The sequence below is a fragment of the Nylanderia fulva genome, unplaced genomic scaffold (genome assembly GCF_048542155.1).
Source record: "Nylanderia fulva isolate GAGA-0341 unplaced genomic scaffold, ASM4854215v1 Scaffold26, whole genome shotgun sequence".
Taxonomy (NCBI): Eukaryota; Metazoa; Arthropoda; class Insecta; order Hymenoptera; family Formicidae; genus Nylanderia; species Nylanderia fulva.
Window position 1 is genome coordinate 2,265,858 of NW_028190325.1, and position 26,731 is coordinate 2,292,588.

Sequence of the window (26,731 nt, forward strand, 5' to 3'; positions counted from 1 at the left end):
AACGCGCGAATTCGGAGATCAAAGCGAGATCCAATCGCGCTATTACTCCGATTGTAGCGCATTACGCGTCGTGATTCGCCCGCGTGAATCCCGCATTTGCGAGGGAGGCGTCAGGAAGAATTTGCATCGGCAGGGATTCCCTCGTGCGTGTTATCGCCATAATTTGCCATGGATGGATACTCCCGCACAAATACGCAGAAGGGAAAGGGAGAATAGTGGTAACGCATTCCATTTACGTAACACCCCACGCGATTCTCCCGAGAATTTCTCTCCGTCGTTGATGTTCAAAAGGAACACCCCCTACCGTGCATATAAACGGGACGAACAACAAGCGCATACAGCCTCGTCTTGAATAAAAGATCGTTTTGAGAATCAGCGCGCAGCGGGATCGAGACGAGACCGGGAGTAAAAATCGCGTATCGGATGCTGGTTAATTCATGGCAGACCGGAAATCCCGCGGGATAGACGAGCAAAAAGAGAGCGGAGAGTGATAAAGTACGTTTCGTAGTATACCAAGTCCTGTCTCCCTGTGGCTTTCGCGTACATGTCTCTCTCTCTCACTCTCTTTTCTCCGATTTTTTGCCAAGTACCGCGCGTTTAGTTCTCAGATATTCTGCTGAATCCTGGAGAAAGATCTCGAGGATCGGGAAGCACTTGGGCGAGCATGTTGAACGAATTAAAGTTTAAAAGGCTGCCAACACACCGCGACCTACGACAGATCCGAGAGTCGGGCTTGAAAGTTTTAGCTTGGCTTTGTCACCGCTTAACCCTGGATGAGTAATGCGAAGTATAATGGGTCTCGCGATAAGTAACTCGTCTTAAAACCTTCAGCGTGACGTTAAATCGACAACATTAATCTTTCATCGGTATTCTTTCACTTTACTTTGTAAAAGGTTTCTAACTGCTTATAGTGTAGTCAGAAAATTCGATAATATTAAGTTTGTGTTATGCTTGTACGATTATAGTTGATTTATAGCTGAACGAAAAACTTATTTCGTTTTAGCATATAAGCTTTTTCGGAAGCAGTAGTTTTTACATATATATTTGGAATAATATATTGTATATAAATAACGTGGTTCCTTATAAAAGTGAGGATAATAATCAATCAAAAATTAAATATGTGGAGAAATCGATGTGTGTATGTTACATTTTAAATATTTTATTTATATCCCTGAAAATCTTTTTCGATTGGCCGCACTACGCTTTCGAGAACAGTTTTCGTTCTCATGGCAAGTAATATCCAAGCGAATAATATGTCATTCGAAAAAAGCCAGAAAAATATTATCGTTATGGTAATATCGTAAATAACGTTGCAATCTATATTTTTATTACAAATAGCAACATTGATAAAATAATAAAATATATTCATAATTCATAACAAGATAAATGAATCAAACAAATATTGTGATATTAAAACTCATTGTGTCTTCAATAATAATAAAAAGGAGAAAACAGAGAATATTTCCATTTCAGAAAAACAATCAAAGACATCAAACTCTTGAATTGATTTTTGTTTAATTAAAACAATATCCAGGTTAAATAAAAAATTAGCCACTTGTATCTTTATATATATATATATATATATATATATATATATATATATATATATATATATAAATTGGCAATGCGATATTCGACACAAAAATGTGAATCAGAATCGAGTAGAGAGATTAGAAAAATGTTTACTAATGTAAATGATGTATTCTGTATATTTTTGACAGAGCTCAGTTTTATCATTTCTTTTCTAAACGATATCATTTTTCTAGGCAGACACGTTTTACAAAAAACAACAGTAGAATATACACTCACCGCATGCGCCCTGATTCTTCACTCTGGTGTTTTTTCTCTTGAGGCAGTTCGCCTGTCGTAGGTGACAGTAGCTCGTGTAGGTCACGTCGTCGGAGCCGCAGACAGGATCGGGAGTCAAAGGACAATCCGCAGGACAATGACACACACCCTTGCCGTTTTCGGACACGACGCACGTCGCGCCCCAAGCGCAGTAAGTCTTCTCGCAAGGTTCTGAAATGAGAAAAGAGCACGTCTCCTTTATTTTTAATCGCCGAACGTTCGTCTCGAAGCGTATCAAGTCAGCTCAATCGATGACCAGTCGTTCTCAAATCTCTATCGTATTATAAGTTATTGCTTCTATAATTTTACACAATTATCCTCTTACTATTTTGCCGGTATATACTATCTATCATGGTATCATTAATAATATATGTTTGAGAACAACTAGATCAACTTCTGTAGACACAAGAGAGATTCAATCCTCTGATAAATTCTAGTGCGCTTGAGAGAGTTTTGGCGGAAATTTAGTTTAAAATTTAATTGTTAAAACGTTCAGAAATTGAAAATTAATGTGTGATAGCAAGTAATTAGCGTCAGTTGTCTTGTTAAAGAAATATCTTTTGCATTGCTTTTTTATATTATTTGCCGAATATTTTTTAGAGACTAGTGCATTGTTATTTTAAATATTATTTTTAAGATGTATAATGTACCAGGTCTGAAATAAATTTTCCTTATAATCACTAAAATAATTTTTTTACAAATACTACGTGGCTAAAAAAATAGCTTCTTTCGTCACGTTTTTTGCGTTAAAGCATTCTGGTTAGGCTAGATTATGATGAAAACGCTAAATGATTAGTAAAATTATAATAATGATCAAACTATACCCTTTTTATGCCCGATTAAAAATTGTTCGTGGTTTTCCGCATTCTTAATTCTGCAAAGTTCTTAAATAGTTCACCATTTAATCGACTTCGATATTCGTATTTCGCGGAAAGAAAGTGTAGAAAACAACTTTCGAGCAACGGCAGTCTTTAAATTGAATTGCAAACGGCGGTTATGTCGTTGAGAAACGTTACGTTACCCGGTCATTAATGATTAATTCTAATTAAATACCTTCCTTTCCTCGCGTACCATATTGAAACGCAAAGAAGGAATGGAAGTCAGTCGAGCGTAAGTAAAATCGATCCGTAAGAAATTGTCGCGAGCGTGAGAATGAAATACACGCAGAGAGAATTTAATGGTCAGACTGTTTCTATACTTATTACAAATTGCGTGCTATGCGCGAATAAAGATCGATTCGCGCGTGTGCCGACTCTATTCCTATACGCAATGAATTTCGACACACATCGCATTGTGTCGATAACACGCAACACCGTAACAAAAGTTGCCATTTTTTTTCCTCCCAACAGAGGCGTCACGAACCAAGCGCGTCCGATAGGGAGAATGCCAATTACGGTGAAATTACTCGGTAAAAATAATTAATAACCGCAAACCTCGGGGGAACGAATAAATTTCTCGACAAGTCTCCCTTTCTCATCTGTGTCTCTAGAGAGGAATTTCTTCTTACTCTCCCTTCTGCAATTTTTTCATCTCGCCCTTTGTCGACAAAGTATATAACGTATCGATTTATAATGATATTTAATCGTCTCGTTGAAAAGGAGAAAGGTCGTAGCGTTTGAAATTCAGTTTTAATTCATCATCATTCAACGCCGGTCGGAGAACTCCCTATCTTTCCTCTTCAGTCGCGGTCTTTTTCCGGCGGCTCTCCGACTACTCGCGTAAGCGCAATCAATTTTACGAGAGAGATTCGTTCCGCGTGAAAGACGGACCCGCACGGAGAAATCCCGACGGATAATCCCGTGCTGCGCAGTCATTAATACAACGAACGAGTTAATCCTCGGCGAAAAAAATTGCCGAACTCGCGCGCCAACCGATCGGTATAATGGTTCCCTTCGTGGTAAAGCCGCTCGAAAGAGAACGGAAAGAGAAGACGGGCTTTCGCGCAGTCCTTCGCCTGGTACTTCTCCATTTTCCGGTTATCCCCACGTGAAACGGTCGCCGAACGACGTCGTCTGTCGATCGTCCGCGACCGAAAGAAGGCGATAAAGAGCCGTTTTTTTTGCTCCTATTCTTCTTACGGCGTTTTAGAACCGAGCCTGGCAGTGGGAACCGCACATTTCCGGGTTCTGCGAACCACCGATGAATTTCTTCGTTCGGAATCGCCTCTCATTAGGATACCTTTTTCTGTTTACACGTTCCAGGCTTGAGCTCTCTTTCGAGCTGTTCTTCAGAAGAGCGAACATTCGAGCAGTAACGTATTTTTCTCGTTTCTATTTCAACCGAGATGAATTTTCCAACTTTTTGAAATGCTCTACTTGCCTTAATAAAGGTTCGAGATCTGTAGTATGAAGTATGACAATTCATTTCTTAGTTGCAACATTATTTGGAGTATTAAAGATTAATAAGATTTGTAACAAAATTGCGAATTATTAAATAAAACGAAAAAATGAGAAAAATAAAAATGTCGACAAAATACTCGTGTAATGTTGTATATGAGTAATATGAAAGAAAGAATAGAAGGTTACAACTTGATTGCTCGCTACAAACACTTCATGACTGTGCCTGTGTCTCTCATCAACGTTCGACTATCAAAACAAATATTTCATTTCCGAGATCGTGTGTTTATTATCATCCTTCACCAAATAATACCGTCTAAAGATACATACAGAAATAAATACAGCACAAGAGAAGCTAAATACGCGATGTCAACAAACGAAAATTTTAACGAATTGCAAAACACGTAGAAAATATAAGTCTAATAAAACTCTCAAGAGTTCGACAAAAAAAATCTGGCATCGGGGAAATATGTACAGGCTACTTTTCGATCATTTTGCGTATTCCTATATACAAATACCATTTGAATCCTATATCATAGCGAATTGCAGCAACAGCGAATCTTCGCTTTTTTTTCTTTTGGTCGTTCCACCGATATATCAAACCGGTTGGTTTTTAATGGAAGCCTCGAGGCGAGATTTATTATACGAAATTTTCGCGATTTTTTACAGACTTCGATTTTACAATTTCTTGTTACAGATAGACTGATGCGCGGTATAACGCACCCGGCGCTCGTTTCAAACGAAATTATATCCGGCTCGATGATGTCGTCGCTTCCGTCGACTATTGTTTATAGCGATCCACGCCGCAGAATGCCGGTGTAACTTTTGACGGTCGAGGCGACAACGCCATTTGTACGATCGCGCCGCTTTCCACATTCAAGAGGATTTGCGCTGCACACAAAAGCGAAAGGGGCGCGAAATCCGGATGACAGGGGACACAGTTATTTTCCCGCAATGTGGAAAATGCGACTGGTTACTATTACAATCGATCTGATCGATTTAGAGGGAGCGCGGGCCCAAATATTCAATAAAAATATATTCTATTCTATTTGTCGCAAGTTTCAAATTTTGCGAATTTTTTACGCGGGATAGAACGAATTAGTGTTTCCATATATTGCGAAAATTCTTTTATTGTATCGACAGAAAGATATATAAATTCGAACAATCTATGTAGTTATTAAATATATTTTTTGGAATTTTCTAAATATTTAATCTATTTCTAATTATTATTCAGAACCATTTATATTATTACTTTAAAGATAATATATAGTGCATGAATACTTATAACTCATATTTCTCAATTTCTTTTATTTAAGTGTAAAATATGTTAGTGGATTAAATGTAAAAAAATCAGGAACACTCAAAGCACAATATTATTCAAACTTGAATATTCATGAGCAATATTTATAAATCAAGTTCATCCACATGTTCTTTACTGACATCGCTTATATCTTCACATTTTTTCTTTCTTTACGATATATGTAACAAAGGTCTATCATATCGATTGTCAGATACCTGTGTTTATTCGTCATCAATAAACGGTTTGTGTTGAGACAGGATTTTCCGATAAATACATTCATAGATGCGATCAGCTGTCAATATTTGTTTCATTGCAATTTGACTAATTACGGTTTTCACAAAACGATATTTGTACAGCAATGAAATATAAATTAAAACATAATAATAAATAAACGCTAGATGCGCAAAGCTAATTTTTGTTATCTTTTAAATTAAAGCGATAATTTAATCGAATATGCAGCATAAAACATTAAAATACAGTTTATTCTAAAATTTTGCATCTACAGAAATATGGAAAAATGATATTTTTTAACAAAATAAAAAAGACATGAAAAGTATATGATATTTATTGAAAAGAAAAAAGAAAAAATATAAGTTTCATAATTAAATTCGAATTCTTTTTGTAACTTGCGCAAAAATCACATCTATTTTTACAAAAACGCCAGACATCGTTTCGTTTAATCAATATTGCTGAGAATTGAGTAAATCTGAATATGTGATTTATCGAAGAAAAATTTGTTGTTGTAATACGAAAAAAGTTACACTTGTCTGTCACGATTAATTTAATCATATTTTCATTCCGTTGAAAATTAAATCATTCCAAAAGTAAAATTATATATATAGATACGTTATAAGTCTTGAAATCCATATATGTAACATGCATTAGTTTGAGTCAGTCACGTTTCTAAATGTGAATTTTACACCTACATTGTTTTATGAAGAATTCTGACGTATACACAAAACGATTAAAAATGTACGCATCTCAGTTTACAACATGATATGACGTTTCCAGCTGTCTATAAAAAATTGACAAGTAAAATCGTAATTTTTCAAATAGCTCTTATTTTCGATATAATTTTTATTATTTGTGACACCCTTACAAAAATACTTTGGTGTTTGAAAACTTTTATAACTATAAAATGTAAATATATAAATTATTTAAAAAAATAAGTTCCAAACTTTTAAATCTTATATTAATTGTCTGTCTACGCTAAAATGATGACATGTAAATTATATACAAAAAATAACGAATAATAAATGAAACAAAAGATTAAAATCGGTTATATAAAAGCTTTAAAATTTATATATACATATATATATGAGGATAAAACGGAGAATTTTTATGTCGAATGTAAAAATTTCTATAAAATATTCAAACTTTATATAAGCTAGAAAAACGATCAAAAAATGTCTAATTCCATGTATACTGTTACGCATTAATATCCTGAATTCTAAATCTTTATTCCGCGATGTACATTCGAAATAATTCGGAGCACTTTTTCGCGTGTTACTCGTCCCGCACACGGGGCAACCCAAACAAGGTATTCCCGTTTTTTCGGTCAATTAATGCGAAATAGGAGAAAAGGCCGTGAGAAGAAAGTCGGTGCGCGCGCATCGCGTCGCGTCGTTTCCAGAATGAAATGCCGGTTGCTGATAATTAATCCCGGTTGCCAGTTCCGCGGGACGACGAAGACGGATCGCGGGCTTAATTGCGGCAGGAATGGAACTCTTTTCCGCGAGCAAGCGGCGAGAAAGCTGGCACATCTCGCGATATGAACACGTTGCAAACGTCGCGACGTCCGGCCGCGACCCGTGATTAATGTCTCGCCTCGTTTACCGCGCGATCGGATCGTTGGTATAATTAATTAACCGCTCTCGCATTCTCGCCGCGTCCTCGGGATCTGGACAATATGAACTGCGTATAAGGAGGTCCTTATCATCGAGAGCTGAGCGATATTAGTAGGTCGGCTTATCGCTGCCGTGAATGTACATTGTATCGTATCGACGCAACGATTAATTTCATCGACCGAGAGTATCTGCGAATCTGATCGTTAGGAACGATTAATTAACCGCACTCGCAAGCGCTGCCGACGAATTCGCTCGTCACGCCGAGATACCAGATCTTAAATACACGCACGCAAGGATAAACTCTCTGTGTGTAATAGTGCATGCGTTTATGGAAGTAACACAATCCAACGTGGTAGATCATCCGTCATGCCGTTTGCATTGCGAAAAAATATACTGTCAAAATACTGTACACCGGATTTTTCGAGATCTTTACAGCTTATTTTTTACAATATATGGCGAGACCAGTATATAGTTAAAGTTAAAAAAGAAACTAGTTAAGTTTCTTTCTCTCTGTTCAAATTTTAATAATTTAATATACGAGAACTAAATATTATGTAATTATAAATAGTAAATAAGAGTCCTCTTTTGTTTCAAATTTGTTTAAAAAGTCATAGAAAAAGAAATAATACAAGTAATATATTGTATATGTACATATGTATACATATATGTAGATATTTATATATATTATATCCGTTCTCTCTTTCCTTCTCTCTCATTTTCTGCATATTAAATTTCATTAAAATTTTCCTCCCTTATAATCTCTCCAGCCTTTTTTTCGATATCCTCTTTCATGTTTTTTCAACCTTTTTTTCACGCGTCACGTATATTTTTCGCGCTCCGATGCGACTCTTTGCTCGCCGCCGGCGAGCTTTTGCAAGCTCTGAGCCGCGCGCGTTTATCGCCGCCGCGAAATCTGGCTTCTTCTGACCGTAGATATTCCAGAAATGCCGTTAGCCCCTTTCTTGCCTACCTACAAGTGCCGATGCAATCGCGAACGCGTCGTATTTCACGTAGTTTATAACGCCGGAGTGCGAAATAGACCGCTTCGCCGCGTTACAGTAAACAGCGCGTTAAGTAGTAACCCGTCGTATGTAGCCAGCCGCGCGCGCTGCTTCCGTCGGATAATAGCGGTTCGCAGTAGTAGGGTCAACAGCCGGACCCGGCTCGATACTCGCACGCTCAACACTTTGTGGCCTTTCTCGCGCTGAGATTCCGCGTCGAATACCTCGTTTCAACCTTAATCGACGGGAGAAATCGCGGCATTTATTGTTACGTGTTCTTTACTAATCATCCCGCTAAACACCAGAGATTTTTCTTAGATAAAAGATCCTTCTTCTTCTCTGCATGAGCGATTTATTTCGAAATTTATTCACCAGCTTTATCGAAACATTATCGTTATCGTCTTCTCGATCAAAACTCTTTTTTTTCTGTCAAATTTGAAATTTATTTTTTATAATTAATATATACTACTTCAAGAATCATCTGTAATTATTATACGTGTTAATTTATTACGTGCATAACGATAGCAATATATTTCTTTGTTAATATAATTTTATATAGCAACGAACAGTCGCGTGGATAGTTTATAGATAAAAGATCCTTCTTCTTCTCTGCATGAGCGATTTATTTCGAAATTTATTCACCAGCTTTATCGAAACATTATCGTTATCGTCTTCTCGATCAAAACTCTTTTTTTCTGCCAAATTTGAAATTTATTTTTTATAATTAATATATACTACTTCAAGAACCATCTGTAATTATTATACGTGTTAATTTATTACGTGCATAACACACGATAGCAACATATTTCTTTGTTAATATAATTTTATATAGCAACAAACAGTCGCGTGGATAGTTTATTATGGCTACGCCACAATTGCAATTGTAATATTTATTGCGATTTATTATTTACAGTGATGTTGTTGGATCGAATGTAACGTTATGTTGTCCATATATACAGCAAATGCATATATAGCAAACCGAATTTCGCCAGCGATAGTGATTCATTCGTTCGGAATTTGTCGTTAAACTTTATTCGTTCGAAATTGCGAGTTTCATTATAAGCGCGAGAACGTTGTTGAAACGCGGATAAAAGCGTAGCGAGTATTAAAGGGCCAATAATTATTTGCTCATTACCCGGCGTTTCTGCATGCGAGCTAATATGAGGATGCGTGGCGCGCGATGGTTTATGCAAGGCAAAGAGAAAGGTATTTCATGTGCTCGCGTGCGTCGAAAATTTGGCATTGAACCGAAATATTCGTGTGTCAATCTTTGGCGCAAAATAATATTCTAAATCCATACATAATTAATATTTCCAAGTATCTAATATAATACAATGTTCTTCTTTTTTAATAACTCTATGTATATGTGATATGAAGGAAGATAATAATATTATATCATAACTAGTGATGAGATTAGCTCTCATACAGTTTTAATTAAATTTACAATATGCGCGATAAAAGCAAAAATGTTTTGATGTTCGAGCATTTAAATCCTTTGTAGAAAGAATTCGTTTTTTTCACAAAAGAAAACATTTTCCGAGAGTAATAAAAATTTATTTCAACTATTTGCTCCGGTGCTTAATTGCAACGTTAATCATCGTGACATGAGTTTATACTTTGCAATATATATTGGCTGTTGTTACAAATGCGTCTTTCAATAATTTAATTATCGATTATTATCGTCGACATTTTTCAATTTTTATTTTCTAATAATTCAGAAGGACAGAATCGATATCTTGAGATCGAACAGTAAACTGTCATTTCATCCTTTTCGGATATTCGCCTGTATAGGAACACGCAAGAGACTTTCGAGACGTTCTATACCAGGCGACGCATTTAATATATCCACAAATACCCGGTGCCACACACACACACACACATCGATGCGCAATAAAATATCCGCCGTCGCAAAATATTGAAAGGTGTGCCGCATGTAAAGCGGGACAAGGGAAATATATCGAATACGGCGAATTTTTCCTCCTCGGAACGGTTTCATTTTAGGCGATGACTCGCCGCCACCCGTCCGGATTCCGAATCTCAGATTTCAGACCCGACGGAAAAGCGATGAGAAGGCGGGAGCGAAAAGTGGCGCGGACGATCGTCGACGGTGCGGCGTTTTCCCGAGGAAGAAAGGTGACTTTCTTTCCTCGACGAGACTTTCGTATGCAAAACGTGTTCGGGACGGGAGCGAGTGGCGAGGTGGCGAACGCGTTATTAATACTTTTTGCGTGTAATCCGTCAACAAGCCCACGGTGTCGGGTTTTGTGAAAAGCCCCGGCGGTCAGTCACGCTCGCGCGCGTTATCGAGGGGGATATAAATGCGCGAGTCTATCGATTTCGTGTCCGACTTCTCACCGCCACGTTGCTACGGGTGCACGTTGTCGAACGCGCGGCCAAGTAAACGCATAAACGCGCGAGGAAGATCGGGCTTTTCCGCGCAGAGCCTGTAAAGGACTACTGTAAATTACATTTTGACATCGTAACACGGGTGTATCGAGACGCGTCAGGTGAACTGGATGGCGTCCGTGTTGCGAAATTGGAAGCTACCCTGGAGAGATAGAGAGAGAGAGACCTGGTACTTTACTACCAAAGCACAACGTGCTTCGTTTAATTACTCCTTTAATTGGAGGCTACTTTCTCCCGTTTCTGACGTAACCTGAGTATTTTGTTTAAGCTTCTTAAATAAACGAAACACCGCTTATTTTATTTGTAACGCGTATTTGACAAATTAAGGTTAAATATCAGTTTCATTTTATTATTTTGAAAATTATAAGATTGATTCAGAGGTGTGCGCCACTTGCATCTCAAAAGATTTTTTTTTCTATTCTCGATTCAGTGATTATTTTGAGCGAATCAGAAAGATAAACTCGACTTCCTAGAGTTGCTGAAATTTAATCATTTTTTTCATAAACGCTACGCTTCCATCTTATATTTTATTGTGATAATACATAATTTACGTAATTACACAAAATTTACTTTTTTAATGTTTTCAAAATGCTCTCTCGTATTTTTAAAAGTCACAAGAATAAAATGAAGAAAAGATGCTTATGATATTGATGAAAGGTGATATTATTGAAACCCATAAACGGTATAAAATCATGGCTCTATTTTCTTTTTCATTTTTTATCGAAAATTTATCAGCTAAAACTGCTTAATCGATGGAAAGCAGAATAATAGGATAAACAAGTATGCAAATAAATAAGTGTGCAAGGTATCGTAGCGTTTAATTACCACAAAATGAGTCATCTGCTACCGTTAATAATTAATTAATTGTCATCATTATATGCAAACGATTAATTGATAATTGCTAGAATAATTTATGTACACGCCACTAATTAGTCCACTCTGCCGTTCATTCCAAATGTCGATAACGCAACAACAATTGTCATTATTATGAAATAATGCCAAGTTATGATAAGTCAATTATATACTTGCCCTACTCATTTATCTTGCTTAATTTAACTCATTTTATGCGAGATTAATTTCTCCTTTCACTTTTCTCTGCTTAAAATAGAAACAGATGATAATCTACATTTTTATAACATGTACTATATTTTAATTTATTAGAGAGAAAGAGAGAGATGCACAGATTAATAAAGTCACGGATCATTAAATCCGCTTTAAAGAGAGAGATATATACTATACATATATGAGAGTGTATAATTTATTTTGTCGTGTATTATTATGTGTGTTGCAAATTGTGTAGCTTAGAGGATGAGAAAATTTAAAATGCTGAAAATGATATAAATTCTACCTACTATAAAGAATAATCTTTAAAACAAAAAATATATAAATTAAAAATATTTTATAAAAATATAATTGTATATAAAATTTTAACAAACAACTTGCTCGTATTGTAAGTTAAATAATCGGTATTTGTACAATTCTTATGGAAATAAAAAAAACAGCTGTTAAAAAAAAATATCATAATGAATCATTTTTGTTATAAATATAGTTTTAGATTTGTATACAATTTTTGTTGCTGTAATTTTTTTTAAATAATTTCGAAGTTGAATGTATCTAAACCAATTATCTTTTTTGTAATTCAAACTGAAGAAGATATAGCTACTGTCAATCTAAACGGATATACAATAATTTGACAGTGGATAGGTATTAGTAATTCGGTTGTGATAGAGAAAGGGCGAGCTATGAGAGGAAAGTGTAACCCAATTAACAGCAGTGGAACGCCCAAGTTGGCTGAATATATAGTCACGAAGGGTCCGGAGTAGCACTGTGTAAATAAACGATCGCAAATTGCACAGGGGGTTGGGTTTGCGCCCTTTTATTTCCTTCGCGGCGAGTCGACCGAAGAAGCTTACCAACTAATTATCCCTACCGATTTCTCGTCCCTTGGATCGCAGCAACCCTTCGCTAACACAGATCCTAATTTTGACTTCTCTTCTCGACCCTCGCTATTCTTTTTTCCACTTAAAAGAATTCGATTTTATTGATCAAATAATCCTTGATGAGATAATTTGCGCTATGTAAAGAAAATTTTAAATTTGAATATTGATTTCATATTTAATCGTATAATATCAAAAATTTAAGTTTAGTCATTTTTGTTTAAAAAATAGCAATAAATTCGATGTAAAAATAAAAAGAAAGAAACAATCTATGTAAAACGTTCGTGATTTGACTTGTGACTCATAACTCAGAGATTTATGAACTGACAATTGTTTCTTCTGCCAATAATAATAACAAGAAAATGATAGCGTTAAAAAAACAATGATTTAGAAAATGCCATATACTTATTTAGTTCATTAAAAACATATGAAAAAGTAAATGTATAAATTGGCTGCTTTGTAAGGATATAATTTTATGTATACTACAGTATTACCCTCGTCCACGCTATCATAAAGTTATATCGGCGCACGACCGAGCGGAGCTTAATGCGAATATTATGAGTAGCAGTACAAATCTTCTGTTTTATGGTCGACATGGCTGACGGGAATAAACGAGGATTTCAAACGTACGAAAGATTTAACGATAGCACAGCAGCGCTATATCAGAAATCTGAACGTCAGCATTTTTACAGATTTTTTCCAATGTTTATTAAAGCATATGTACAAATTGTTAACTGAATTGTGCAGAAAAACATGAATTTGTTATCCACGCACAATTAGTTATAAAATAAAATTTTTCCTAATTCTACAAATTTTTTGTTGAATGTAAAAATAAAACAACATACAGAATTATGCAAGTATGCGGAAAAGGATTGAATTATCTAGTAATATCAAGTAATAATCTGCCATTTGATTGATGTCTTTTTCCTGTAAGTATATTGTATGTAAGCCTCTTAGCTTAGTCGGTAGCAGTTGATGCTGCAACGTTAATCTAGGTGCACCAGGTTGTCTGGTTCGATCCGGCTGTCGTTACATATGACACATCGCGATGTAACGATGCCTCGCCTCGGTTCAATCCGGTATTACTTGTTATAGAACGATCGTTAGGGGAACTTGGCAACACGACTAATTACCAATTCGATCAATTCTGAGATCGGGTTGTATTATTAAGGGAAACCTTACGCGCGGTTAAGTGTTACTGTTGTCGTCAACGAGATCGCGTTATACGACGATGTTGCAAGCAACACATGTAGATCGAACAATGCATCAATTAAAGGTCTGCTTTCATTCGCCTAATATAGCACGTGTCATTATATAATTATTATATTATCAAATCTTAATGACATTCGTCGTAACGACATTATATAAATTATAATATACGATATGTATCATAATTTGTATAATGTTGTTACATAAGAACATATAAAAATTATAATATGACATTCACTTTATATATATATATATATATATATATATATATATATATATATGTATAAAATATTATATAATAGTGTTTTATTACAAAATAATAAAATTTATAATACGACATATAAAAATTATAATACAACCCTCACTTTATATATATATGTATGTATGTATGTATAAAAGAAATATTATATAATAGTGTTTTATTACAAAATATTAAAATTTTTTGATTATAATCAGGATTAAAATAATAAAATTGATAAGTGTAGATTAGTATAACAGTGTTTTATGTCCAAATCTTGTCAAAATCATGTTCGACAATCTAAATATAGTATCAGATTGAGCGGGTTAAACACTTCGATCTCATGGACAAGCTTAACAAAATGTTAACGTATTTCCAAAGAAAATAAGGGAACTAAAAACGGGGCTTCGAATTTCACCTTGTCGAAAGATGCAAAAATCACGAGCACGCGAGAATCGACACGTGGGAGATGGGAGCCCTCAAGCATTGATGGTCCATTCGGTCATCGAGCTTTTCTCCCTCGACGCAGCGATGGTTAGGTCAAGCCTCCCTAGGTTAGGATAGGGTAGGTCAATTCAGGTCGATCGGTCGTCGCGTACGTACGTCAGTCTGCGTTTTACGATGGCGGCACGACGTGGTGGGTAATGTAGGAGGGTGCGAGCGATTTAACCGCAACCTCACTCCCTGTAATTACAATGCTAATTCCACGTACGCGGCTTTGCAGTTAATCGTCGGTCGACTTTCTTCGTCCTCAAATCGCTCATAGTCATTTTGCTGTTTCGAGCTGCGTGTCACGAGTTCCGTATTCGCGATAATTACTTCTATATCTTTTATATATGATATTTTCGTAAAGTTCGTAAAAGAAAAAACTTATTTACGTTTATTAAGAAGAGAAAAATTATAAAAATTTTACAGTACTTTATACGTTATTATATCGTAGCATTAATGAATAAAAAAATTATAAATTAAAACTCGTGTAAATATGTGTGTGAATATATACATAATTCATGAGAATACGATAGCCGAAAGCATAAATCGGAGTATACTGCTTTGTTAAATATTTAAAAAATTTCAAATATTGGAAAAAGGAGTGGATTATCTCTGAGAAGAAAAGATTATGTCCTTTCTTGATAGTCTAGTATTTGATATAGTATATTTGAAAGTGTACGCGAACGTATAATAAGAGTAAACAAAAAATAGGAAACGAGAACGAAGAAAGCTTTCCAATCACGGCCACGAAGCCTGGGAAGAGACAAGAAACGTCACAACACCGTGAACTTTCGGCTCGCTTTATTTCCGACGAGAAAAATGTTTCCGCGGCGTAGTGTACACTTCTCAAGAAGAAAAGGAGCAATTTATTTCGATATTTCAAGTCCCTCTTGCTTTGATCTATTTTAAGGAAATGGAAGTAAAGTTGCGCAACATGCACACACACTTAATTCAACCGCTCTGTTTGTGAATGAAAGCTTGATTTCTTCGAATCAAATATAAATACCATTTTTTCATGCATCAATATTTTGTCAATACCATTTATATTTTTCTGCTATTAAAATGATTATAACAGTTTTTAATGTTTTGTACAAAATTTTATGATTTTTTTTTTTATTTTTAACACTTTATTTCCACAAATTTTATCTAAATTTAGATCTTTTTATTTATTAAAAATCAAATTTAGAGAAAATTTAGTTGAAGAAAGATCGTTTCGAGAGCTTGTCTATTGAACATCGATAGTATGTCGCTACATCTTCAGTTCAACGACGAATCATGCATGTTCAGCCGGTACGCGGCAAGAAAAGTAGTCAATGTCAACGCGTGGTCAGACCAGTCGCCCGCTGAGAATTATCAAGAGACACGGTAGTGTCTCGCGACCAGTTAAGGGCGTAGCCGAGACACCGTGTATCTTAACGCGAGTCGGACATTTGAGTCTTTATAATATTTCGAATTCTCAATAACGGCTGAAGCAATCGAGTTTATACTAGACTTAATCGATAGATTGAGTTTGAATTATATAATAAAAGTGTCTTTATTTCTGCTCTACGTGATTTGTAAGCAGAGATATATAATTGCAAAGTCGAAATATGAAAAATTTCTTTTAAGAAACGTCCCCGTCATCATTATCATCATCGACCACGCAAACATAGTAGTATCGTGCTACACGTATTCACACGTATACAACACATGCGCACACATATATCACACGTACACAACACATGAATAGATGCATGTATTGGAAATGTCCATCTCGCACGTTTTACAACAGACGGCGATAGTTGCCCTCCGCTATATTGACAGCGTGCGGGGTTAGATATTTTCAATTTTCAATTTCAATTTTCAATTTCAATTTTTACATTCAATTTTAATGTTATTATTTGCAAATTTATTGTCATAATAATTTATGTGCAAGTTTACAGTCTGTGATACAAAATCAGATATTTTGCTATTATTTCAATAATATTTCAATTATATAAATGCCTATGTATGAGTATGCATATATTTTTAATAATTTTCTTAATTAGCTTCTATATTTTTTTCAGTTGTACATCAAGCAGGTAGCATTATCAGCTCACTTGTGAGCATGGGTTGGGCAATGGCTAGTTATCATCGCAGCATTCGATTAGCTTAACAAGATAAATCTAATATCAGTGCTATAGGAACTATTTTACAATTTTTCTGGCATTTTCTTATTGCAGGTACATATATATCCAATAATTAATATACAAAATTAAATATTATTCATCACACACTTTGTATCAAAATAATATATTTTTTTAAATTTATTTTAAATTTATTTAATCATTTTTATCATTGTGATTGTAGTGGCAAGGATCTTATTGCTCAGTGTCATTGCAAGCATCTGGCCTATATATACCATAATATATTGTGTAATACATTGGCTAAGTATGACAATATAGATTTTGATAGATTCCCATGGAATATTGGAATTTTGTCGGACTTACAGTCATCCACCACATATGCAGCCTACAATTAAAGAACGCATTTATTCCATATGATTTGCTTCCGTTATTGGAATATTTAAAATAAAAATTTTATTAATAAATTTCGATGAAATAATTTATAAGAGGTTGAAGAAACTATGAAACAAATTCAGTGTCATAAAAGGGTAGTTGGAACAATAGTGGTGAATGCAGAAGGTATTACATGAGATCATTGACATGATTTACTTGTAGTTGTAAACAAAAATTTATAAAATTATATTTGTTTTAGGTATTCCTATAAAGTCAACATTAGATAATACGACAACAGTTCAATACGCAGGTTTGATACGTCAATTGTCAGATAAAGCTCGTTCTGTCGTACGTGACTTGAATCCAACAAATGATTTAACTTTCTTGCGCATACGTAGCAAAAAACATAAAATTATGATGGCACCAGATAAAGAATTCATATTAATAGTAGTACAAAATCCAGTTGATTGATATTTAAAAGAAACAAAAATATATTTCAAAGTTAAGATTTATTTTTTTGGTTGTTAATTTAATCTGTATGCTACATTGGATGTTAATATCTATTCAATTAAATAAAGAAAAATAAAAGAATAAAGCTTAAAAATTATACAAAATGCAGTATTTAATTACTAATTTAACAAATTATGAACTTTTAGAGTTTTTAAATAGTGCTTTCTTCTTTGGTAACAATATTATATTTTTAAGTTTGATAATTATGAAAATATGTATATATAGTAATTCATGGCATGTTTATTTTTGTATTTAATACAATTATAAATGTACATTTCTCATCAATAAAATATCACAGTATCTTTTTTATAATTTAATTTTAATATTGAGATTGTTTTTATTCAGTGGAAAAAAAATGTGTAGTTGGTCCCTATTAATTATACATACATATAAGAGTGTCGCACAAATAATTCTATGCAGTCTTTTTAAGATAATATAAAAATACTTATAAATATAATCAATTAAAATACATATAATCAAAATTGTATGTATTAAAATTCAATAGCATATAAAAAAGATTTTTTAAAATTATATATATATAATAAAATCCAACATTTTATATATATATATATATATATATATATATATAAATATATATTTATTTATTGTATATCATAAATATATATTTATTTATTTATATTTACCTATCTTTTTTTTATATATATGGTAGAAATACAATGTATGAGTTATTTTATTTTGCAAAATTTTTGAAAGTTAAACTATTAATTACAATGAAATTATTTCATATAATACCGAGATTCTTTTCATAATAAAGATTAAGAGAGAGTTAGATTTTATCATAAGATTTATAAAAGTCATAAGATAAGGTTAATTGCATATTGTATAGTTTATCTCTTCAATCATTTTTTAAAGTAAATAAATATCAAAGTTACATTGCTTGAACTGGTGCGTTTGAAGTATGTTGTCTTTTTGAGGGATGCAAGACAATATAGTACAAAAGCATTGCTGTAATTCCCAAGATAAAGGAAATTATACAAAGAATAAAGATTATATTAAAGTACTAAGCCTCTTTAACTGCAGGAGGACAAGCATATTGCCATAATAAATTTGCTGCAATATTTTCAAAAAAGCAGATAACATAGAAAGATAGATGTTTTCAAAATGTTTTGCTATCTACAGCATTGAGATATATAAAAATGTGCACTATGCCAATAACGGAAGCAAATAATATGGAATAAATGCGTTCTTTAATTGTAGGCTGCATATGTGGTGGATGACTGCAAGTCCGACAAAATTCCAATATTCCATGGGAATCTATCAAAATCCATATTGTCATACTTAGCCAATGTATTACACAATATATTATGGTATATACAGGCCAGATGCTTGCAATGACACTGAGCAATAAAATCCTTGCCACTACAATCACAATGATAAAAATGATTAAATAAATTTAAAATAAATTTTTAAAAATATATTATTTTGATACAAATTGTGTGATGAATAATATTTAATTTTGTATATTAATTATTGGATATATATGTACCTAAAATAAGAAAATGCCAGAAAAATTGAATTTGCTTATTTATTTAAAGATGCTTATCATATACAAAAATGAATGATATAATCTCTAAAAACTCACCTTTAAAAAAAGGTAAAAAAAGGCGACCAGTTAAGGGCACGCCATTAACAAAAATTATCCATTGCAAACCCATGTACAATAGAATTGTATGAAAAATTATCGATTATAAACCCATGTACAATCGTAACAAAAGTAATGAAATAAAAAAAAAATTGCGCCAAGTGAAAGTAGAAACTTGTACCAGTGGAAAATTAAAGTTGCAGACATATATAGAGTCGTAAAATGAATCAATAAAAATTTAAATTTGCAAATGTAGAATTGTACCATAAAAAAACTTATCTTATAAAAAAAAAGATAAACAAGATGCCAAGTCCATGCGCCATGTGAAAAAGTGTTAAACAAAAAAGTATTTTTAAGTAAAAAAATCTATCAATTGACAAAAATTTATGTTCTAAAATTAATATCTCTACAAAAAGTAATGTCCAATTATTGCGCGAATAAATAAACATTTTTATAAAAAATTAAAATTTAAAAACTTATGCAAATTTAAAATTAATATAAAATAAAAAGAAATAAAAAAATTTTAGTTAAAAAAACTGGGCGCGCTGCAATGAGTTTAAAAGTAACAATTTAATTTTAATATCATTAGAATATTATTTAGCAGCGCGCCCAGTTTTTTAACTAAAATTTTTTTATTTCTTTTTATTTTATATTAATTTTAAATTTGCATAAGTTTTTAAATTTTAATTTTTTATAAAAATGTTTATTTATTCGCGCAATAATTGGACATTACTTTTTGTAGAGATATTAATTTTAGAACATAAATTTTTGTCAATTGATAGATTTTTTTACTTAAAAATACTTTTTTGTTTAACACTTTTTCACATGGCGCATGGACTTGGCATCTTGTTTATCTTTTTTTTTAAAAGATAAGTTTTTTTATGGTACAATTCTACATTTGCAAATTTAAATTTTTATTGATTCATTATACGACTCTATATATGTCTGCAACTTTAATTTTCCACTGGTACAAGTTTCTACTTTCACTTGGCGCAATTTTTGTTTTATTTCATTACTTTTGTTACGATTGTACATGGGTTTATAATCGATAATTTTTCATACAATTCTATTGTACATGGGTTTGCAATGGATAATTTTTGTTAATGGCGTGCCCTTAACTGGTCGCCTTTTTTTACCTTTTTTTATAATCCAAACGCGGAACGCCTAATTAATTAGCCTGTCTAGGGTGCCCATCCGTGGATTACGTAGCGGCTGACAGTCGACGGGATACTGTAATTATATCCACTCTGGAATATTCAATTAGACATTCTAACTCGCTCATAATCGACACGATAAAATTAACGGAGCATGGGATATTAATGACGGATTAATCTTGAATGACACCGATCTGTTAAGATTTTCTGATAGCTGCTATTATTATCAATTCAAACTATCATTAAAGTATTTATCTATGATATAAGAGCATGTACAAAATTTTAATGTATAAGGTCGAAAATATGTGCAAATAGGTATATGCACAATAATTTTTGTTTGTTTGAGATGTTATATGTATACATAGATGTATGTTGATATAACGCGGATTAAATATATCCGCGATGTTTACTTAATCGCAACGACTATTAATAGACGCGAGATAATCATCGCGAAACCATCAAGCGATCAAACAAAACACACGAGTGCGCATACGCGCGTTCGTATAGAAGATTCGTCGAAATCGAGTCGAGGCATCGGGCCGGAATTCATATCGCGATATATGTACGTGAGAGAAGTGCATCAGCCACGAAATTGCACGGCCATAGTTGCACTCCACCCTCTATTTCTCTCTTACTCTCTCGATCCACTTCTCCACCCTTGCCATCGGATTTATAAAGGGCCGTACACACAGAAGGATGGGAAACGCTGCCACTTGCGCGAATCCAGAAATACCATCAGCAGTCAGACAGGTACCACTAATCAGGCTGTTTCCACTTAATTTGCCGAGGTAATTAAGCGTCTCATTCGCCTTCGTTTGCCCTAAAACCGTGCTCGAACCGAAACCCAGATGCTTTATTATGCACGAACCCTATTGTGTCCTAGGATACCATCAGGAAGCCCATTGCACGTACGCTGTACGATTTCTGCCTCTCTATTGTATTCCCTCTCTCGCATTCCTCTTTTTCTGTTTTTATTTTACTCATATATACTTTCTTGTTTTTTCCTTAATTTTTTTAAAATGTACACTTATAAATTAACATTAGAATGTTCTTTTCCTTTATGTTTTTTAATAAATTTACATTTATTAGAAGTCTGATGTTACAATGTTATGTAACAATATTAACATTTGCTTCCTTCATTAATATTTATGAATTTACTGCAAGACTAGTTAGAATAATAGCTGTTTTTATTTAAATACCATGGCTTTTTTACTTTATTAATTTAATAATTATCGCTGCATTTTATATAATATTATATCACATTTAATCTTTCTCTTTCTCTCAGTTCAATAATAATACATTTTTTATGCATAATACGTATGAATAACAAAGTAGTATATAAAAATTCTATTCTGTACAAACTTTGCGTTTAAAATGAAATAATATCTAAAAAAATTCCAAGATCTAGAAAATGTTCTGAATTATTTCCATTTCAAGACGCTAAATACATAAAAAATTGCTAATATAAATATAAATTAGAAAAACATTGACAAGAGGTTTTGAAATATGAGCGAGGAATACACTTTTCCGATTTGAAAATTCCATTAGAGGGACAGTTCGATCGAAGTTGCAGAGACTTGGGCGTGGATCGAGAGCACGCGTACGTGCCCCCGAGGGGAAAGAGGACTTTCGCGAAGAGCGACGATGGTCCGTGACCTGTTTTGAATCCCATCTATTTTTCAAGGAAGACTTGTGTGTACGCGCGCGTTTTCTTCCCCGGCTCTCGGTTCCGGTTGCATTATAGGCGAGGGTCGCGAGTCTGCCACTGACATACCGTAAAATTTTAACGAAGTCTAACTTGTAATTCGTATATCCTGGCAGCGGTATTCCACGAGAATGGATAGGATAACTGCCGACGCGTGCGCGCGTGCTCGCTCCGCGAGATGGAGATTTCTATTTTAGCACGGCATATGCGCCCCATTCCGACGATGATATATTTATTCGCTCGCCATCGCGTGACCGTCACATTTCTAATTGCGTCCGATTCTCCCTTCCCACGAGACCTTATCCAGTAGATATTTCGAACGTATATTGAACGTCATGCAAAGTGACATTTTGAGATTGTAACATCGCGCTCAAGATAGTAACGATATAATCAGACATTATTTAAAGATTGTTCATGTTGGCTGATGCATGGGTCAACGTTTAATATTTAATACAAGAGAACTATTTCTATCCATTCATCTTATGACCAGAGCACACGTCTTATACTAATGTATTATGTAAAAGTGCTTTACGAGAAGGTTGTAGCGATATACGCTCTTCAAAAATCAATATATTTCTTATTTTGTTTGTAAAAGCACAGTTTGATCTTTTAATTTTTTTTTTATTAATGTCACAATCTAGGAGGAAATAAAACAAATAAATAGTATATCTAGAGTATAAATAAATAAGTTATCTCTCTAGAGTATAAAATAAATATAATGGCAAATCTTAAAAATTTATGAACAATAAAATTCGAGATATATCACAAAAATATTTTTCTCTCAAGAATTACTTGATCTAGGTCAATATTCCGTCTCCTAGTTTCAAAAGCAAAAATCATTGATAATAATAGCAAGTTCTATAAAAAACCATAAAGTTTGTTTCATTCTTTATATCTCACATACTCTATAATAGGCAAGAAGCTACAAAAAGGTAATTTAACGAGCACTGAAATCTCTCATTAAAATCGAGACAATATATATATATATATATATATATATATATATATATATAACCGCACTTCAGTGCCAATTAAAAAGCTAGAGAACAAACTCAATTTTCCACGTATATTTTTATATATTTTTCTCATTACGATCTTGTTGATCAGACAAGATAAAATATAAAATTACCATATGAAGTGTGATGCCTGAAATGATTTTAATGCAAGGTAATACACAATAATACACAACATGTATAATACATTTTTTAACCCTCTCCTCTCCAATTACTTTCGTCGCCGACGTCGATGTTCGACTCTCGTCTCAATAGGATCGCAAGAAAGGGTGTTGCAGTGGCTGCATGCTATTGCAAGCACCCTTTGGCATCCGGGGACGGTTGGCGAGCTCGAAATCAGCCAAGAAGGAGGCTCGGCCGGATGCGTAACAAGACGTTTAAGTATCCATTATCTATTCCGTCAGGTCGCGACCGCGAACAAAAAGCTCGCACCTCGGTTGGCTTCGACCCGCATCCAGTTCTCTGCGGTCGAATAAAACGCGACGGCTATGTATACATGAAAACGACGTCGAGGGATGGGCACGTCCCTTCGCCCTCGATGTTAATGAAATATTCCTCTGATGGCGCGGTGCGCACATTCGTTATTCCAAAGGGCCAGCAGCTTTCGAGGATATCTAACGGGAAAATTCACGCGGCTCTCCAATAATGTTAAAAGCTCACGAGACACACATTCGGTCGGTCGGAAGCTCTTTGCCAACGAGACACCCGTGCTGTTTTATTGAACAATTGTCTTGGAAATTACATGAGAACGAGTCGTGGAGAACAGACGACTGTCCCGGTTCTGTAAAAAGTTTAATCGACGTGACCTCGCGATGTAACTGCGTCTGTATTTTTTAATGCGGAAATAAACAAAAATCTTTTTTCGTTTGTATTATTTATGTGTACGTCACAGCTACTTCTTTATACAAATTTCTATAAAATCAATCCGAAATAGTCTTTAAAATTACATTTACAATATTATTGTTTTGTGGTTTTTATTTACTGAGAATCAAGGAGAGGATAAAAAACGTATTCATCATCATTATCATTATTTACCTTGCATAATTTGCATATTTACCTCGAAATCTTTGTGTATTTTATATACAAAACACTGTAATATAACGAGAAAAACCTTCTAATTTTCTATTTCTTCTTTATTTCTGTTCTTATTTTATGAAAATTCTACATCTCTTTCCCTACTTTTCTATTTTTTATTTTCTTTTTACTCTGTGAATTGATCACTACTCTTTCAAAATATACGTCCCCATCTACTTCCATTTATCCGTTTTATAATTTTCTCTTACTTCATTTTTTTTCTTTAGGGTCACGGCAAAATTGCACGTAAAGGATAGCGAGAGATCTTTCCTATATACTTATTATTACAACCGGAATAAGCTCTTCTATCCGAATCCGATTTGCGACCCTACAGGATTATTAAATGATACAGTCGTCGAGACGCAAGTCAATTCTACGCTTCTCAAAGATTAATTGTGCTTTCAGTTTTATCATTCACAGCAAATTAATTAAAACTTGTGAAATCTTTTTTTATTCAGATATATTATTTATCTATAAATAGTGTATAAATAATGGCAAATAATTATCTCAATTCAAATGTGTTTAAAATGTCATTTAAAATTTTAAATTTGTTAATACGGTGAGTAAAACTGCAGATCTACATACATTTAAAATATTGTAGAAGTCTAACAAATCGAAAAATAACATATTTTATAACATTCTAATGTTAAATTTGCTTAAATAATGGGTTTTGTCAAAACATATATTTTTCAATAATAGAATTAAATTGAAAAATTACGAACACAAATTTGAAAATTTAAATATATTCAAATATAAAATTGAAATATTCTTTGTATGTTATTACTGAATGATGCATCGTTATTGCGGAGATAAACGCAAACAAATTTTATGCGTAATAAATAATAAATTGAATAAATTGCACAATTTTTTTACTCACTGAATTGCTCCACCGAAGCCTGATGCATCGTTGGATTTCCTTTTTTTTTACTGTTTATCTTTTACTGCGTCTTCGTGGTAGTTTATGATAATCACTCATGAAAACTTAATTATGATCATGTTTGCACTAATCAGCAAAATATGATAATCCTAAAACACGCGACGCATACAATTTTTGTTGCAACGGGAAAACAATAAGAAAAATATTATAATTGCATAAAGTTACACAAAAGTTCAACAATAGAAAATTGCGTTGTTAAGTTCATATACTATAGAATTTACCTTGTAAATCATGGTAATCGTAACATTAAAGTGAAATGTGTGTTGTTCAATGTATCATTTCTTGCGATTTACAATATACGAAAAGGATATTAAATTAATATACATGATATTTTGCTTACAATTAATTGTTGAATTAACGTGGCATTGTATATTTATGTTACAGATGTCAACGTGTGTATTAATTCCGCTGTTGCGCACCGATGAGTCTTTATATTTCAATTTCGATGTAATGAAATTGTGTCAACAAATTATCGAGTAAAGTATGAAGTTAATAACGCCATTTTTGAGTGTCGAATTTTTGTAACTGCATATGATTAATTTTTCGCGTTTTTTATATAGTGCGAAATAAAAAGTTGCGCGTCGCGTACGATTAGAAGTCAGGAGTGTCGTATTTTAACCGTGTTTCGCGAGTGAATGTGAGTGCTATCAAAAAGAAGAGGACATACAAGACAGAAGGAGGAGGCCTGGGGAGGCAACAACGGAGCAATTACGAGGTGAATAGTTTATAATTTATTTATTATAATTTTTTACTTGTACCACATTTTAATTGCTCGTTTACTCATTGTGATAAAATCCATTTCTTTACATTGTTGTGTAACAGAATACATTTAATTATTATATTATTTACTCAATTTAATTATTATTAATTATTTGGAATTTGTATAATTTGTTTCGCAGAATCCAGCAAAATTTGCTATATAGTCATATGTATATGTATAAAATATTACCTCGAATATTGTGTAATCTAATTGCAAATTTCATTTTTTTTTCTTAAAATAATGCGCGACAGTATTAAGTATTCTTATTATTTTCCTTACGATTTTTATAATTATGAGAGTATATTTCATATATTTATAATTATTCATATACTTATATTTATATATAATTATTTATCGACGATTTTGTCGGATTATTATTTCAAACACTATATTATTATATAACGTATTATAAAATTTCAATATATTTATGTGTTACAGATATCAATGTATGTACTAACTCTGCTGTTACGCATCGTATTGGTGAGTCTTTATATTTCAATTTCGAGGTAATGAAATTGTGCCAATAATAAATAGACACATAAAAAATATATATAAGATTGTTGTGCCTCCGGGAAGGCACGGAAAATTTTGGGGTCTCAGTCGACTGAAGGATGAGGATCCTAGGATCGGCGGGCGTCTCCACTTTGATTAACTTCGCTTGTGTATTTGAATAAATCTTTTATTTCGCTTATTTCTTGAGTTGGATTAATTATGTATAATCCCACCTGGGTGATTAGTTAGGTGTGCTCGCTCTCGATAATCAGATTACAGGCGATAGTTATATTCTGCGGCTTGTCTTCGACTCCTAGTTAGGTTCTAATTAGCGACTTGACTTTTTGGATTTTCGTTAGCGACTGCCTTCGTCGCCTCGCTTTCCGTTCGCGGTG

The 26,731-nt window shown here is 33.5% G+C and overlaps 2 protein-coding genes across 9 annotated transcripts in view; one reads left to right on the forward strand and one right to left on the reverse strand.

Moving 5' to 3' along the window:
- The window catches only part of LOC114936594 (agrin), a 464,192-nt gene that overhangs the window by 134,643 nt on the left and 302,818 nt on the right, over positions 1-26,731 (reverse strand). For all 7 annotated transcript variants that reach the window (XM_085483682.1, XM_085483677.1, XM_085483681.1 and 4 more), the window contains one exon: positions 1,810-2,019. In XM_085483682.1, coding sequence (XP_085339808.1) covers positions 1,810-2,019 — 210 coding nt within the window. The remainder of the gene's footprint in view (positions 1-1,809; positions 2,020-26,731) is intronic.
- LOC146722888 (dynein light chain roadblock-type 2-like) lies at positions 16,385-18,099 on the forward strand. 2 transcript variants are annotated; one of them, XM_085483632.1, is made up of 4 exons: positions 16,385-16,422; positions 16,657-16,812; positions 16,940-17,274; positions 17,348-18,099. In XM_085483632.1, exons 3-4 carry the CDS (start codon positions 17,217-17,219, stop codon positions 17,557-17,559), a joined length of 270 nt encoding a protein of 89 aa, XP_085339758.1. In that variant the 5' UTR covers positions 16,385-16,422; positions 16,657-16,812; positions 16,940-17,216; the 3' UTR covers positions 17,560-18,099. The 2 variants fall into 2 exon arrangements, with proteins under 2 accessions (XP_085339758.1, XP_085339759.1); XM_085483633.1 differs by lacking the exon at positions 16,385-16,422 and having other exon boundaries at positions 16,561-16,812.

What these genes read in the sequence shown, in the direction of transcription:
- LOC146722888 (XM_085483632.1), top strand. Translation starts at nt 17,217, where the DNA reads ATGAAACAAATTCAGTGTCATAAAAGGGTAGTTGGAACAATAGTGGTG. An exon ending in AATAGTGGTGAATGCAGAAG is followed by an intron (nt 17,275 to 17,347) that starts GTATTACATGAG and finishes TATTTGTTTTAG; the next exon opens with GTATTCCTATAAAGTCAACA.